The 14,351-nt window shown below is 40.6% G+C and overlaps 1 protein-coding gene across 6 annotated transcripts in view; it reads left to right on the top strand.

The window, feature by feature from the left end:
- Positions 1-14,351, top strand: part of scap (SREBF chaperone) — a 35,189-nt gene that overhangs the window by 16,915 nt on the left and 3,923 nt on the right. For 5 of the 6 annotated variants that reach the window (XM_076890205.1, XM_076890204.1, XM_076890203.1 and 2 more), the window contains 15 exons: positions 58-184; positions 1,880-1,992; positions 2,080-2,174; positions 2,326-2,424; positions 2,745-2,957; positions 3,361-3,746; positions 4,227-4,376; positions 10,320-10,521; positions 11,086-11,201; positions 11,765-12,308; positions 12,400-12,485; positions 12,876-12,958; positions 13,198-13,364; positions 13,553-13,633; positions 13,805-14,011. In XM_076890205.1, coding sequence (XP_076746320.1) covers positions 58-184; positions 1,880-1,992; positions 2,080-2,174; positions 2,326-2,424; positions 2,745-2,957; positions 3,361-3,746; positions 4,227-4,376; positions 10,320-10,521; positions 11,086-11,201; positions 11,765-12,308; positions 12,400-12,485; positions 12,876-12,958; positions 13,198-13,364; positions 13,553-13,633; positions 13,805-14,011 — 2,669 coding nt within the window. The remainder of the gene's footprint in view (positions 1-57; positions 185-1,879; positions 1,993-2,079; positions 2,175-2,325; positions 2,425-2,744; positions 2,958-3,360; positions 3,747-4,226; positions 4,377-10,319; positions 10,522-11,085; positions 11,202-11,764; positions 12,309-12,399; positions 12,486-12,875; positions 12,959-13,197; positions 13,365-13,552; positions 13,634-13,804; positions 14,012-14,351) is intronic. The other variant, XM_023153217.3, reaches the window with a different exon arrangement.

Below are 14,351 nucleotides of genomic sequence, written 5' to 3'. Positions count from 1 at the left end.
AGTTGTACAGCTGGTTAGTGTGAAGTCCTCAACATATCATCTTTTTCTTCCTTGCAGGTAAGATCGACATGGTGAAATCTAAGTGGGGCCTTGCTCTGGCTGCTGTGGTCACAGTGCTCAGCTCTCTGCTCATGTCTGTGGGTCTGTGTACACTGTTTGGACTGACACCCACACTTAATGGAGGGTAAAAACCATTTTCTACATACTTGAGTGTCTGAAGATTACTAAAGGGGTCTGGTCTCTGCTCTTGTTCATCTGCCAGGAACAGTAACGCACATGCCATTTTGGCAGCAGATGCTTATTAGATTTCAGCCTAAAACTTAAGCCAAGGAATGCAGAGACTGTTTCAAAAATCAGGCAGCCAAGAAAACAGTTTAATCAAGACGCAGCAAAAATGTATGTTTGCATCACTGAGAGCAACTTGGTACTTGTACTTTCATGACTTATACTCATTGTTTCCCTTGATTACACCAAAGCAAGGAATCAGTTTCATTACAGTCAGTGCCATTTTTTTAAAGTAAAACATTGTTTTGTTTTGTTTTCTTCTCGTGTTTGCATGTAGAAACTAATGCATATGGCATCGTTGTATGTTAGTTAACTGAAGTAGCTTCCAGTGCTATTGCACTTACCTTCCACAGTAGCTTTAACTTCAGACTGTAGTGATTAGCACTTGAATGCTCCTTACACTTTTAAGTGCATGAACTGTTTTTACAGTACATTTTCTTTATTATGAATGCTGTTTAAACCAGCCTAAAAGCTGTCTTCATGCACGCTCAATCATCCAGGTAAGGAAGTCCTAAAAAATTCATTCTGTACGTCTGGATGTAGCGTTTTCAGGAAACTCTCTGAAAACACTATGTCCAAATGAACCGAGTCAACTCTTTGCGGCAGCCTGAAAACACTTACTAGCTAATATTTTTAAGAGGTTGAAGGATGAGTTTAACTTGTGAATCACTACTGAAATTATGTCTGCAGTAATTTCATTGTTCTCCTGCTCTTACTGACATTCAAATATATCCTGTTAATGTTAACACCTCTAGCTGGCTGTCAGTTGTATCCTTATTTTTACCAACTCACGTGCACGTACCTGACTTTTGACTTTCCTCTTCTTCTGTATTGATCGTACATGGAGTTCTGTTAATGATCACTTCATGTGGGCAAACAGCGTGTTAGTGTGTATGAAAAAGGAAGAACACTGTGTGGAAGTGGGATGGACTGAAATATGGGGCAGATGTATTCAGATACTGACGTTTAATGGCTGTCCAATCGTGAGCTGTTTATTAGGAAGCAGACCTCATGGCGTGACAGTGGTACTGTTAACCAGCCACTAAGATCCATGCAAGTCCTCCATGGGCTGTGAATGCCCAGGCCATGTGCTTGCATAAACACACATCAAGGCCAACGTACCAAAACTATGACTGCAACATGCAAATCTGCAGAGTCATAATCGACTCCACACACAAAGCTGGTGAGATACAGATAGTGTTGGGTGTGTGTGTGTGTGTTTTATTATGTACAGTGTTACTGAGTGTGTGTGTGACCCAGTTATACACTTGCCTCATCTAAAGCTTATCTATCCTGTCAAACTAATCTGTCACACATACTAATCTCAGGGAAATTCCCAGCTATGTGGGCCAAGAATTTAAAAAAAAAGAAAAAAAGAAATTGAACCCTAAATGACTGATTTTATAACTAAAAAACAAACAAAACATAGGAGTGGACCACATACATTTTCTCGGTGCCTTGGCGGCTGCATTATTAAAGTACATTTGTGTTTGTAATTTAAACAGAATTCCACACAGTGGTAATGTGGTGAAAGTGTATATTACCAAAGATAACTGTACTCAAAGTTGAGGGTATTTTATTTTTCTCCCTGCAGTGAGATCTTCCCTTATCTGGTGGTGGTAATCGGGCTGGAGAACGTCTTGGTGCTCACCAAGTCTGTGGTTTCCACCCCTGTCGACCTCGAGGTCAAACTGCGCATAGCTCAAGGTAAGTTTGGAGAATGTAGTTTAGTCATGGCTTATTAAATATTGTGCATTTCTTTATTTTTCCCTGATTGTTGTTCTGTTTTTTCAGGCCTTAGTAATGAGAGCTGGTCTATCATGAAGAATATGGCCACTGAGCTGTGTATTATCCTCATTGGATATTTCACTCTTGTGCCAGCTATCCAGGTAAGAGGACAAATGCTGGAACTGTTGAAGGAAGTGCACCAGGAGAAAACTGTAGTTAAAGTTATTGTTATTAAATAAGCAAAGCATAATGCTAAATCAAGCCAGGTGGGAAATGCTTCTATGTGGTTAATGTCTCTTCTGTTTATTTTAGGAATTCTGTTTATTTGCTGTTGTGGGGCTGGTGTCTGACTTCTTCCTGCAGATGTTTTTCTTCACCACTGTACTATCTATAGACATTCGCCGCATGGAGGTGAGAAACGCATATGCATACTTTCAAATCCCCCCTCCCCCACACACACACACACACACACACACACACACACACAGTTAATATGCTGGACTCAACATTAGATTTAAGTAGCAAGAGTTTTATGTGATGTAAACCTTTGTGCACCAGGCAAGAACTGAGTTTAAAAAAAAAAAAAAAAAAAAAAAAAAACACAACCAGCACTGAGACACATAATCACTCTTGATATTTTCAGCATGTATTGTGAAGTTGACTTAAAATACAAAAAACGATGTTTTAAAAAAAAAAAAAAAAAATGTGTGAACCTCATTATTTCCCTTTAGCTGGCTGACCTGAACCGCCGCCTGCCAGCTGAAGCAGGTATGCCTCCACCCAAGCCAGGCCCCCTGCGTACACGTGAGGTACCCCCTCCACCGCGACCCTCTCCGCATACAATCACTCTGCAGACACCAGCCTTTAGAAACTTGAGGCTCCCCAAGAGGCTGCGTGTGGTGTACTTCCTGGCTCGCACGCGCCTGGCTCAGCGCATCATCATGGTGAGAAGACAAATTCAGAACTGACTGTAAATGTTTTTGTGCACTTTGCTGCCATTTGTCTTCAACTGTCAGCTTCTAATTCTTTCATACAATGGCAAAGACTGACAAGATCTTTTTTTTTTTTTTTTTTTTTTTTTTTTTTGGTGGGGGGGTGAATGTCTGTTTCAGCTTTAAAACTAACAGAATAGCTTTTACAGTCTGCAAGCTTATTGCTGTGCCTACATAAAGCCAACAATGTATGTAAAGATGCCTATACTGTAAGGTGGATTCGTTTAATACAAGCATATACATACATTAGGTTAAAGTGGTCTAAATTAAGTAAATATCAGCTCGATGTAAAATGAAGCTGGCCACATATTCCAGCTAACTGATCAACATGACCTTTTTATTTTTTCATTTTTAGGCTGGCACAGTGATCTGGATTGGTATCCTTGTGTATACCGACCCAGCTGGAATCCGCACCTACCTGGCTGCACAGGTGTCTGAACAAAGCCCCTTAGGCGACACCGGGGGAGGTGGTCTGCCCCCACACCTGGGAGTGGCCCCGGTTTTTCGAGGTGGGGATCCTACCAGCACCTTGAGCATCCATCGTGCACCAGATCCAACTCCTTTACCTGAGAACCAATCGCAGGGACATCATGGCCCTCCAAGGGCAGGGCCCATTCCACAGTCCCCACCCGCTGTACCTCAGATCACCTGGGGGGAGGAGGATGAGGAGGGATGGAGGAGACTGTCCTTCAGGCACTGGCCATCACTCTTCAGTTACTACAACATCACTTTAGCAAAAAGGCGAGTGCTGCTGGGGAGTTTTTTGTTGTTGTTCGTCAGTCTGTTATTTTCTTAATTGGGAAACGGTATATTACACTGTAGTGGAGATCCCAAATTTTCCATAAAAGCAAGCAAAGCAGTTTAGATTTTCTTGCCTCGTTATGATACTGGTGCAGCATAATGTGTTGCTTCATTCCTGGCGTGTATGGGATGTTTCTGCAAAATGAAATGCTGCATTATGAAGTTTATATCAACTCCAAATAAAAGCTGGACAAAAAGAACAACTAATTTCTGTCAGCCATTCTCCACATGGAAAATGCAGCTACAAACAAGTAACCTACTTCAGTTATGTGCTTATGCGTTGTCCAACAAACACTTTCCCACTTTAAAGGTGTAAAAGCCAGGAACAATTTTTTGTTTCTTTTTTTTCTTAAGTCTTTAATTCTGCTTCGATGTTTCTTTCAGCTTCATTATGTCCACTATGTTATTGTCCTTTTACAGGTACATTAGCATCTTACCTGTCATCCCAATCACTGTTCATCTGACACCCCAGGAGGCCATTGACGCACGTCACCCTCAGGACACGAGACACCCTCAACCACCCATTCTCAAGGTTTCTGCTGACTTGCAGACAGACCTCACCCTCTACAAGTTAGTAGTCAGAAAGACACAGACATCTACCCGCTTTAAGTTTGAACTGCCTCACAAACTCTTTGATAAACCTGCATGCCTTAAGGTGTTAAAAGGGTAACTTTTGATTATTTAAATCCAGCAGATTTTCCATCAGTGTGGCTACTTGAGTTGTTTGCCCCTACTATTCTAGAGACTCGCATTGAAAAGGACGTTTCTCAAAGCAACATAAGCCTCCTACAGCTCTCCAAACAAGAAATGAAAGGATTTCTGTGAAAATGTTGATCTGACCAAATATATGCATGTAGGATCTACAGGCAGGGCAGCTTACCACCTGTTGGGTCATGTTAATCCCCGCTTGTTTGGGTACTTGTTGTTTTGGGTTCCTGCTGTTATTATTAGTTCATGAGGAAGTTATTTATGTGTAATATGTAGACACATGCTTAACGAAATAAGGGGGAAATGCTGAAATCTCAGAATCCTCTGAATGCTAAATTACCTGCCTTAATTAGTATCTTATGAAAGAAGGTACAGATGAACCAGCTCTGATTGTTTTTATGAGTTCATATAATTTTTTTTTTTTTTTTTTAGACAAATTTACAAAGAAACATAATTTTCTTAGCCTAATTGAATGAGTGATATCTTTTTCAGGCCCTAGCTTTTCTTAGTTTCAGTTCAGTTTAGCGATCACTGTTTTTGCACATGGTTAGAAAAAAACAAACCTTGACGTCACACAGCTGAGTGTAAATAGGGGCCATGGCAGGTAAAGGACCTTGACCTTCACACTTCGTACCTGTGTCATTGAACCGATTGCACCTTGGACACTGAAGCCTTTAAGTTCCTTCTGCAGTTTTGCTGAAGTTGGAGCAGTGAAGTACAATAGCATTTAGGGCATTTGAGCCATTCAGGTTTAGTTTTCCAGACATGAAATAACATAATTTTGGACTAAAATCTCTTTTTTTCAGCTGCAGTCTTAGTCTGTCTGCAGAACTGCTCTTGGAGGTCTTGCAAAGAGAAATCATGACACTTCTCTCAAAATCAAAAACATTTTAAGTTACTTTTAAACTTGTCAGTGCTGTAGATGTATTTTCTATTACAGTATTTAAGTTGACATAACACAGAAGGGAGTAAAAGAGCACCTACGTTTCATGCTTGGCTTAGTGTTCACTGTTGCTGGGCTGATGGTAATCTTCTTTTATGTGAGGTGAAAATGCAGTTTCTTTGTGTGTATTCTAGGGCTGCTCAATTAATCGAATTTTAATCACGATTACGATCTGGGCTTTCAACGATCATTAAAAATGACTGAGCCGATTATTAGACCCTCCCTCATGCTTTACTCTCGCGCTGCTCCGTGTGGTAAGTCAAGCGCACCGCTCTCCATTTCGAACACGCGTCACAACAATTAAGAGGACCCGAGGGAAGCTCGGAAAGCTAAGCAGAAGTTATTTGGAGAGGAGAGTGACTGCCGTTGGTTGAAAAGAGGTAAAAAAAAAAAAAACTTCAGTGGTGTGGAAACATTATGGGTTGGCGGAGTTAGACGTGGATCAAGTAGACAGTGTGTAAACTTTGCTACGATGTAGTAGCTGCACCACAGAGCAACACTGCAAAGTTGACTAAACATAGATGTTTACATTTTTCATTTATTTCTTATATTGCAAACATTTGCACTGTTATCAGTATTTGCACACTATTTTATATTATTATTTAAAGTCATTATTCAATACATTGTTATTGTTAACCCTTTAAAGCCGGTCAGAGCATCACACTCCGTTTTGCGTAACTATTTTTAAATCCCTGTAGAACCTGAACCGCTAAGCTAGCGCAATAATTTGTTTTGCATATGAAACCGGAGGAGTTGTACTTACATCTGATGCCATCAGCTTGTCCTCGGTCACGGTTTCCTTCCACATAAAGCTTTGCAAAAATTGCATAAAAAGCGCTTGCAGGAACAAAAACATAATATTCCAGAAACACGCTTTGCCGATCCATCAGCTGTTCCTAACACTTCCCACTTTGAAAAAGACTCAACTCGAACTATCGCATTTCCTGCCCGAAACCGGAAGTGATGTCATTTTTGCGGAAAATGTAGTTTTTTACTTGTAGGCCTTAAGTAAAAAACTATACTATACTATACTTATACTAGTGTTTTTATAAGTCATGTTTGACTCTATACTTTTCTGAATAGTTGCTGGGATGCTTAGAACTCGAATTGCACAGCTGGAAATAGTTTATTTTGATGCACGTGCTGTTTTCTTTGCAAATTTGCATCATAGGATTGTTTTTTTTGTTTTTCCTGCAGTATATAAAAATTGCTGTATCTCCAAAATAAAACTATGAAGACACTTGTTAAGTCTAATTGTTGAATGTTGCCATTGTGTTTCTTAAATTTGTACAGTCTTAGTTTAAGCAGTAGGATCAAAGCCATCTCTTTGATCCTGACCACCTTTCCAGCCACTCTGTGCTGGGGGAGGTTTTATTGTAGATACATCCTATCTGAAAGATCTGTTTCTTTTGATGTAAACTTCCTGGGTTTATGACCCTTTGGTCAGCAGGAGGTAACACACACACACACACACACACAGACAGTGCCTTGTCTATGTAACCAAAGGGGGGTTGCAAGGGGAGGTGCTTTGTAAACTATTGTTTGAGGATTGTCAATAAAAGGCAGCGAGAGGAGGCCACCATTGGGGTTCTTTGTCGTGCTGGACACAGACGAGGCCTCCCGTGTGCAAGTAATGGATCGATCGACTGTCTTGTTTTCTTCATGATGAATAAGTCTCTAGAATTAGCGGGGTTTGTGGAAACACAGACCCAACAACACTCAAAATAAATTTCCTGTTGTTGTAAACTATTTTTTGCAACTTTTTTTGTATTTAAAGTTTTGAGGGATAAACCTCTTAAATTTCTCCAAGTAGAAATATATGTAAACAAAACAAAAACGATTTTCAATTTTTTTGTAGTTTATTGCACTTGTTTGCAATTAATGTAGTTACTATGGACTTAATGCAAAATATGGGCTATAACAGTTGTATTGATGTATAGCAACTTGAAATGCTCCCACAAATGGCACTACAGCATGTACAAAAAAAATAATATAAGCTCTGGCGGACTTGGTTCTATGGTAGGTCTTAAAGGGTTAAATAAATATCGTCAAATAATCGTGATCTCAATTTCAGTGAAAATAATCGTGATTATCATTTTTGCCATAATCGAGCAGCCCTAGTGTATTCTAATAATGCCAGGGGTTATCTCCGTCTTTAGCAAGTATTCATATTCTCTAACTGGCCAAGCCTGGCTGACTTGTTTACTTTACAGGCTTTGTCAGTGTTTTTTGTGGGGCTTTTTTTCCTTACCCTAGCAGGTGACACATTCAGGGACAATGGGCTAATCCTGTGTGGGAAGTATTTACTGTACAAGAATATCTTAGGAATTTCTTCAGTGTTAGCATAGACTTCAGTGATGACTTTGGTCAGAGGTCAAAGTCACAGTGAAAAATACAATTTTAGACATAATTGCAGAAACTCTCACTACAACTAGACTAGCTGTCAGTGGCATGGCACATTGGCGAGCACGTTTAAGCTCACCCCCAGTTTACCATAGTACTTAAGGTACAACACCATTAGAAATGTTGTTAGATTGTTATTTTATGGAAATTAAAGTTTTAACTTTGGTTAAAATTTGTGAATTCTGTAGTTTAGCAAATCAGTCTTAAGACTAGAAGTGTTCTTTTACACAACAATGATGAGCAATCGGTGTGTGTGTGTGGTGTGTGTGTGTGTACACACAATATCGGTCCAATAAAGCTGCTAAAATGGGAAGATAATGTTCTTTTATCTTAGAGGGAGGTTCAGAGACACCGATTCACTGTCCTTTCCAGCTTTATCAGCTTATAACAGCCTCATCTATCTGCCGCAACAACACTGTACCGTGTTGTGTAAACCAGTCTGTCACCTTGACATAAGTGTGATGTTTTTGGTCATCTTTGGACTGCAGATATGATTGCTATCAGCAGTTTGGTCGGGGTCGTGACCTTCACAGTTGGGAATTGGCAACTGACATCAACACTGGTTTCGATAGATGGAAGGCCAGACTGATAAAGGTGTTACAAGGGAATTCTCTGTACTTTTAATCTGGAGCAAAGATCTTTACATGTAACAAACGAGTCAGCGTAGCCTTGTCTTGTTTAAGAGAAGTTTTGAACTGGATAAAGTCTCTCATCCTACTTTTGTGTGATCATACACGAGCGATTTCACAGACTAACACAAGAAGAGCTTTCCAGTGTTCCGCTTAACACAAGTTTTTCTTCTCTTTTTTTGAAAGACATGGGGAAATTATATTTCCTTTTAAAACCATCTTGATCAAAAGCAACTTTAAACAGGAAAAAAGACAGCTAAAATAAAAAATTGTGCAATCAGTGGTTAAAGTTAATGACACAGTTTGAACCAGTTAATACTGACTCCATCTCATCTGTTTCTGATTTTACCTTCGAAAACCGCTGGATGTTTGTGTGAAGTAACCGTAGTGTGTAATAGGTCTGAAGACAGGATTAGAGTTCATCATCATTTGTGCTGTTTCTTCTTTTTTTTTTTTTTTTTTTAAGAGTAACATCTAAAATGAGTTTATAAATAAAAGTACATGGCAAGGACTGAAATGCAAACTCAAGTTTCCTCCTGTTCATTCTCACTGCTGTTCATCTGTTTGTATTGAACAAGTTCAAAAATCCCACTACATCATCACCAGAAACCAATGAGCTACACATCTCCCTCACAAGTGGCTACAGTCCAAAACGGAGCTAAAAGAAAGTGAATATTTTGCTGTTTATATTGTGAACATGAGTAAAACTGCAAATAAATGGCAACGTTGCCCCAGAGGTGCTGGATGTGTAAATAAGTAACTGTGTGTCAATGTTGGTTCCCCAACTCGTTTCTGCTGCCAGTAATTCTCCTGTTATTGCAGTTAAAGTGTTTTTAAAAGCTAACAGAAGTACACAGACTGCCTTGTTTTTGTTTCTGCATGAGTTTAAATGATGTCAGGGACTTTAGATGGATTTTAGTCATTGGAAAACAAATGGCCAAAAAAGTAGCCATTAGCAAAATAAAGATAAGCACAGGTAGTAGTAGTAGTAGTAGTAGTAGTAGTAGTAGTAGTAGTAGTAGTAGTAGTAACCCTTAAAGCTCTTTTTCTGAACTGAGGAGTTTGTCCCATATTGGCCTGTTTGTAGAACAAGATTACTGACTGTGCATCAGATGTTTGTGCGATGTTTGTTTCCCTATACAGCTGCATTTCCAAAAATCCTGGCCGTCAAAATGTTCCCTTCATGGGGGAAAGGGTTAAAGCTCTACTTTCACAATGCAGATGTGAGGTTTTTGGTTTTTTTTTTTTTTTTTTTTTTTTTTAAGCAGAGAAAGTCAACACTCCTCTGCCAGGTTATCATCACATTAGCTCCACATTCCACAGAAGAGCTGGCACATGCGCTGTTTCATGGTTTTTCTTTTCCAAGCGGTCAGTTCCACATATTGTGAGTTAGATTTGTACAGTTGTACTTGTTCAACACACAAACTATATAAACATGTGAGTGTGCAGCTGCAGAACAATGTTTTAGGTAAACATCGAGATCTGTTGTCAGTTATGAACAGTTTCTCACTTTGCTGCTTGATCTTTATACACTAGTTGGGCTATTTACTCATCTGACTGTGAAAGTGTCCAGATAATATTTTAGGAAACTCAGCATCTCCACAGTATTTTGTGAGAGATAAAAAGTCTGTTAGAGATCTAGAGCTTCAATTAAAAGGGTGAATTCATGGAACAGATGACACACAACAAATGTGCAGTACATTGAAAGATTTTGTGAAGGAGTTGACGAGCATATACAGAAGTTCAGCTTCTGTGTGATTGTTTCTGGTAAATGTGTCGTAGTGTGGTGGCACTGCACTCCTGACTCTTTTGTGTTGTCTTTGGATCCAGGGTGGCAGCTCTGGGCCTGGCTGCGGGTGTCCTGCTGGTTCTGCTGCTCTTCTGTCTGTATCGCGTTCTCTGCCCACGAAACTACGGTCAGAATGGTGTCCCTCACGGGCGGCGGCGGCGAGGGGACCTGCCCTGTGACGATTACGGCTATTCACCACCTGTCAGCGAGATCTCACCACTGCTGCTGAGGGGCCACAGTATGGTGAGACTAAGATGGAGACGCCGCAGTCTTTGTTTGTCCACCAAACAAACTCATAAGAAAGGCAACACTGTGCATATATAAAGAAAAAATGGCATGTGTTGTTTATTTAGTCAGATTTATTTGCACACTCCCTCTTTCCCTTGTCTTTATTTTTTTTAACAATGTTAGTTAATTTGTATTTCAGATGTATTTTAAGACCAGATCTCATCTGTGGTGCAGATAAATCCAGTGTTAATGAGTTCAGTTGCAATGACTCAGATACTGTAATTATATAAAATCTGCTTAGCAAATATAGATTAAATGTCAATTTGAAAAAAGGGTAAAACAAACAGCTGATTCCTATGCTTTATAGCGATTTTAAAAGATACAGAAATGTGTTTGTGCTGTGTTGAGGTTTAAGCCAAGAGTACACTCACACTTGCTCATAGTACTATACTACAGTACAGGGTGGGCCATTTAAAACAAAAATGCTGAATTTAATAAATGTGTATTAATTTCTTTTTTTTGGCTGATCGCTTTAGTCTTATTTAAACCGGCTTCCTGCTCCATGTTTCCGTCCTGTAGGATATCGAGTGTTTGGCTAGCGATGGGATGCTGTTAGCTAGCTGCTGCCTGGCTGGACAGATCCGGGTTTGGGACGCACAGACTGGGGACTGCTTGACTGTCATTCCAAATCATGGGTGAGACACTCTTAATATCTTGTTTTAAAAACATTTCAATGTCATATTGATCTGTGAGATGTTTCCAGATTTGCTTTTACATTGTTAGGAATTGTTTGTTTTTGTTTGTTTTTTTTTTTTTTTCCATTAAGTAAAATTTAGTTTAAAAACAATCTGTCAGTTTAGGAAATTTGAGGCTGAAAATTGATTGTATTAAAGTGAATATGTTGGAGATGTCAGGCAGAAGAGGAAGTCTACAGAGGTTCATGGATGTAGTGAGAAAGGACACTCAGAGGGTTGCTATGACAGAGGATGCTGGGATAGGGTGAGATGGAGGCTGGTGATCATCTGTGCTGACCACTAAAGGAAACAACTGAAAGTAGTAGTCATGATCTGGAATATGCAGTGAGCAGGGACAATCTGGTATTCATGGGTGGTTTTTAGATTATCAATTTATTTTTGCCTATCAGACCTTTTGTGTGTTAATGTTTGCCAGTAAATCTGCAAACGTAAAGTCAGTCTATCTCTTCAAGTCATGCTAATGTTTTGTTTTTTTGTTTTTTTGTTTTTTTCCTCCTTCTCAGGCTGAGGCGGAGCAGCAGCAGTGGCTGCTGGGACCACCGGAATGGCTGGGACAGCATGACCGGGGCTCAAGAATCAGAGTGTTTGAGTCCTGAACGAGACATCTCGTTTAATGGAGACGGGCTGACAGAGGACGAGCTCTACCCAGTAAGACGCCGCACCACGCCCAGTCGTCCCACTCTTTTCATTGACCAGCCCGATCTCACCCCGCTCATTGACACCAACTTCACCTCCCAGCCCCCTTCCCACCTGTCCACCGCACCCAGAGCAGGCTTTGATTTTGGAGGACTGGTGGAGCGTGCCTACATGGAGCACGAGCCCCCATCACCATCTACCTACGCCTCTCCGTCCTCAGCCTCCTCCTCGCCCCCATCAGGCGCTCAACTCCAGAGGAGTCCGAGCTTAGGGGAAGCAGCTACACCTGTAATCCAAGAAAGATCCCCGATGGCTGGGGCGCAAGCGGCAGGAGACTGGGAAAGTTCTGTCTGGGCCATGGAGCTCAGAGGAAATCTGATAGCTGCCGGGAGGAGCAGCGGCAAACTGGAGGTTTGTAAAAATTTCACATGTCACTCTGAAAAAAGTCATACTCTTGATCCGCTGGTGTTTAGAATCACTGTACAATTGCATCTGGTTACAGCTGTGGGATGCAGTGGAAGGGTGGCTACGCTGCAGCAATGAAGACGGTGTTTCTGGGATCACAGCTCTGGCCTTTCTCAACAACAGGTTAAACACATACGTGCTCTAAATTGGCAAAAAATATTTTTCGGTCATTTTAATGGCACACTAATTAATTTTATTTTATGTAATTTTCCAACCTCTTAAAAGATGTTACTTGCTTCTATAACATTAGATTGTAACACATCAGATGTATGCTGTAAATTGTAAATGGCCTATATTTGTATAGCGCTTTACTTAGTCCCTATGGACCCCAAAGCGCTTTACACTACATTCAGTCATCCACCCATTCACACACACATTCACACACTGGTGATGGCAGCTACATTGTAGCCACAGCTGCCCTTGGGCACACTGACAGAGATTCAAAAGTGTGTCATCCTACTTGTGGCTACTATGCGCGGCTGTTCTTTATTCGGAGTGTCTCTTCCTTCCCAGAATTGTGGCAGCTAGGCTGAACGGGTCCTTGGATTTCTTCACTGTTGAGATGAACAAACCTCTGGGTCTGCTGCAGTACAGAGGTGAGGCTTGAAATGTTTCTGCATCAGTGTTGTATGAGTTAGATTTTTAATTGGTGAAAAATGTACAGTATGAGTTTTTGTTTTTTTGTTTTTTTTGTTTGTTTTTTAATTTAAAAAGAAAATGAGATGAGGTAAACCTAAGTGGAGGGTTTTTCTAGTTTTGTGGGGTTCTTTTTTCCTTTTTTGTTTTGTTTTTTTTTTTCCCCCCTCTTCCTCACGTAAATAATTTTTCCCTCCAGGTCCCCCTGGGCGAAGCAGCATGCCTCAGTCTCCCTGTTACAGCAGTGAGGATGTGATCAGCTGCCAGCTCACACGCTCCGTACAGTGTGCTCACCAAAAGCCGATCACGGTGCTTCGTGCAGCTGCCGGCAGAGTCGTCACTGGCAGCCAAGACCACACAGTCCGGGTAACAGACCTGCACTCTGTCCTTTTTATTTCAAGTACAACAAATATTGTTTTGATTTCTCATTAAACTCAATAGAATGGATCTTACTGGCAGTAAAAAAAATAAAATAAAAAATATGAGCAAACTCCAAAAGCAGTCTTTGTGATAGTGCTTTTAATAGATCATCCTTATCTGCGTGTGCTGTTTAGGTTTATCGACTGGAGGACTCTTGCTGCCTCTTTACCCTGCAAGGTCACTCTGGAGGGATTACAGCCATCTACTTAGACCAGGTCAGCAATATCCCCGCGTCTCGTAACATTTCATATTGTGATAACGGAGGCATTGGTGAATATTTTCTCTAAAAACCGTGGGTCAAAATAGAGGAATTACCAAAGTAAAACCACGAAGTTGTTTCATGAAACAGTAAATTAGACTCTCAATTACAAACTTTTTCCTCTCAGACGATGGTTCTAGCAAGCGGTGGGCAGGACGGCGCCATCTGCTTGTGGGATGTCCTGACAGGGAGCCGAGTCAGCCATGTTTACGGTCACTGTGGTGATGTCACCTCGCTGGTGTGTACAACCTCTTGTGTCATCAGCTCAGGACTGGATGACCTCATCTGTATCTGGGACCGCAGCACTGGAATCAAGCTGTACTCAATACAGCAGGTACTGTGCTCAGTCTCCTTCACGTCTTTATTTCTTTAACTCTCTAAAGCTTAACCTGGCATCAGACAGGTGTTTTGCAATTATTATTTTTTCAACAGTGTAATTCCCTGTAACTCCAAAATTCCAACTGTTTAGCTCCCTTTAACTGTCTCCTGTTTGCATACCCAACTGGCCATATTCAGTGTGATAGTACTCGGCTGTGTCTCTATATCTGACAGAGACTAAAGAAACTCTCCTTAGTCATCACAAAAAGCTTTCCAAAAATGTCCTGATTTCTAATCCTTTACATGATAAGCTTAATTTCTCAAGAATACAAACAGTAGTTGGAGCCCTTAAAATG

This window comes from Maylandia zebra, linkage group LG11 (genome assembly GCF_041146795.1).
Source record: "Maylandia zebra isolate NMK-2024a linkage group LG11, Mzebra_GT3a, whole genome shotgun sequence".
Lineage (NCBI taxonomy): Eukaryota > Metazoa > Chordata > Actinopteri > Cichliformes > Cichlidae > Maylandia > Maylandia zebra.
Note: the sequence above shows the minus strand (reverse complement) of the source record. Positions and strands in the feature narration are given on the sequence as shown.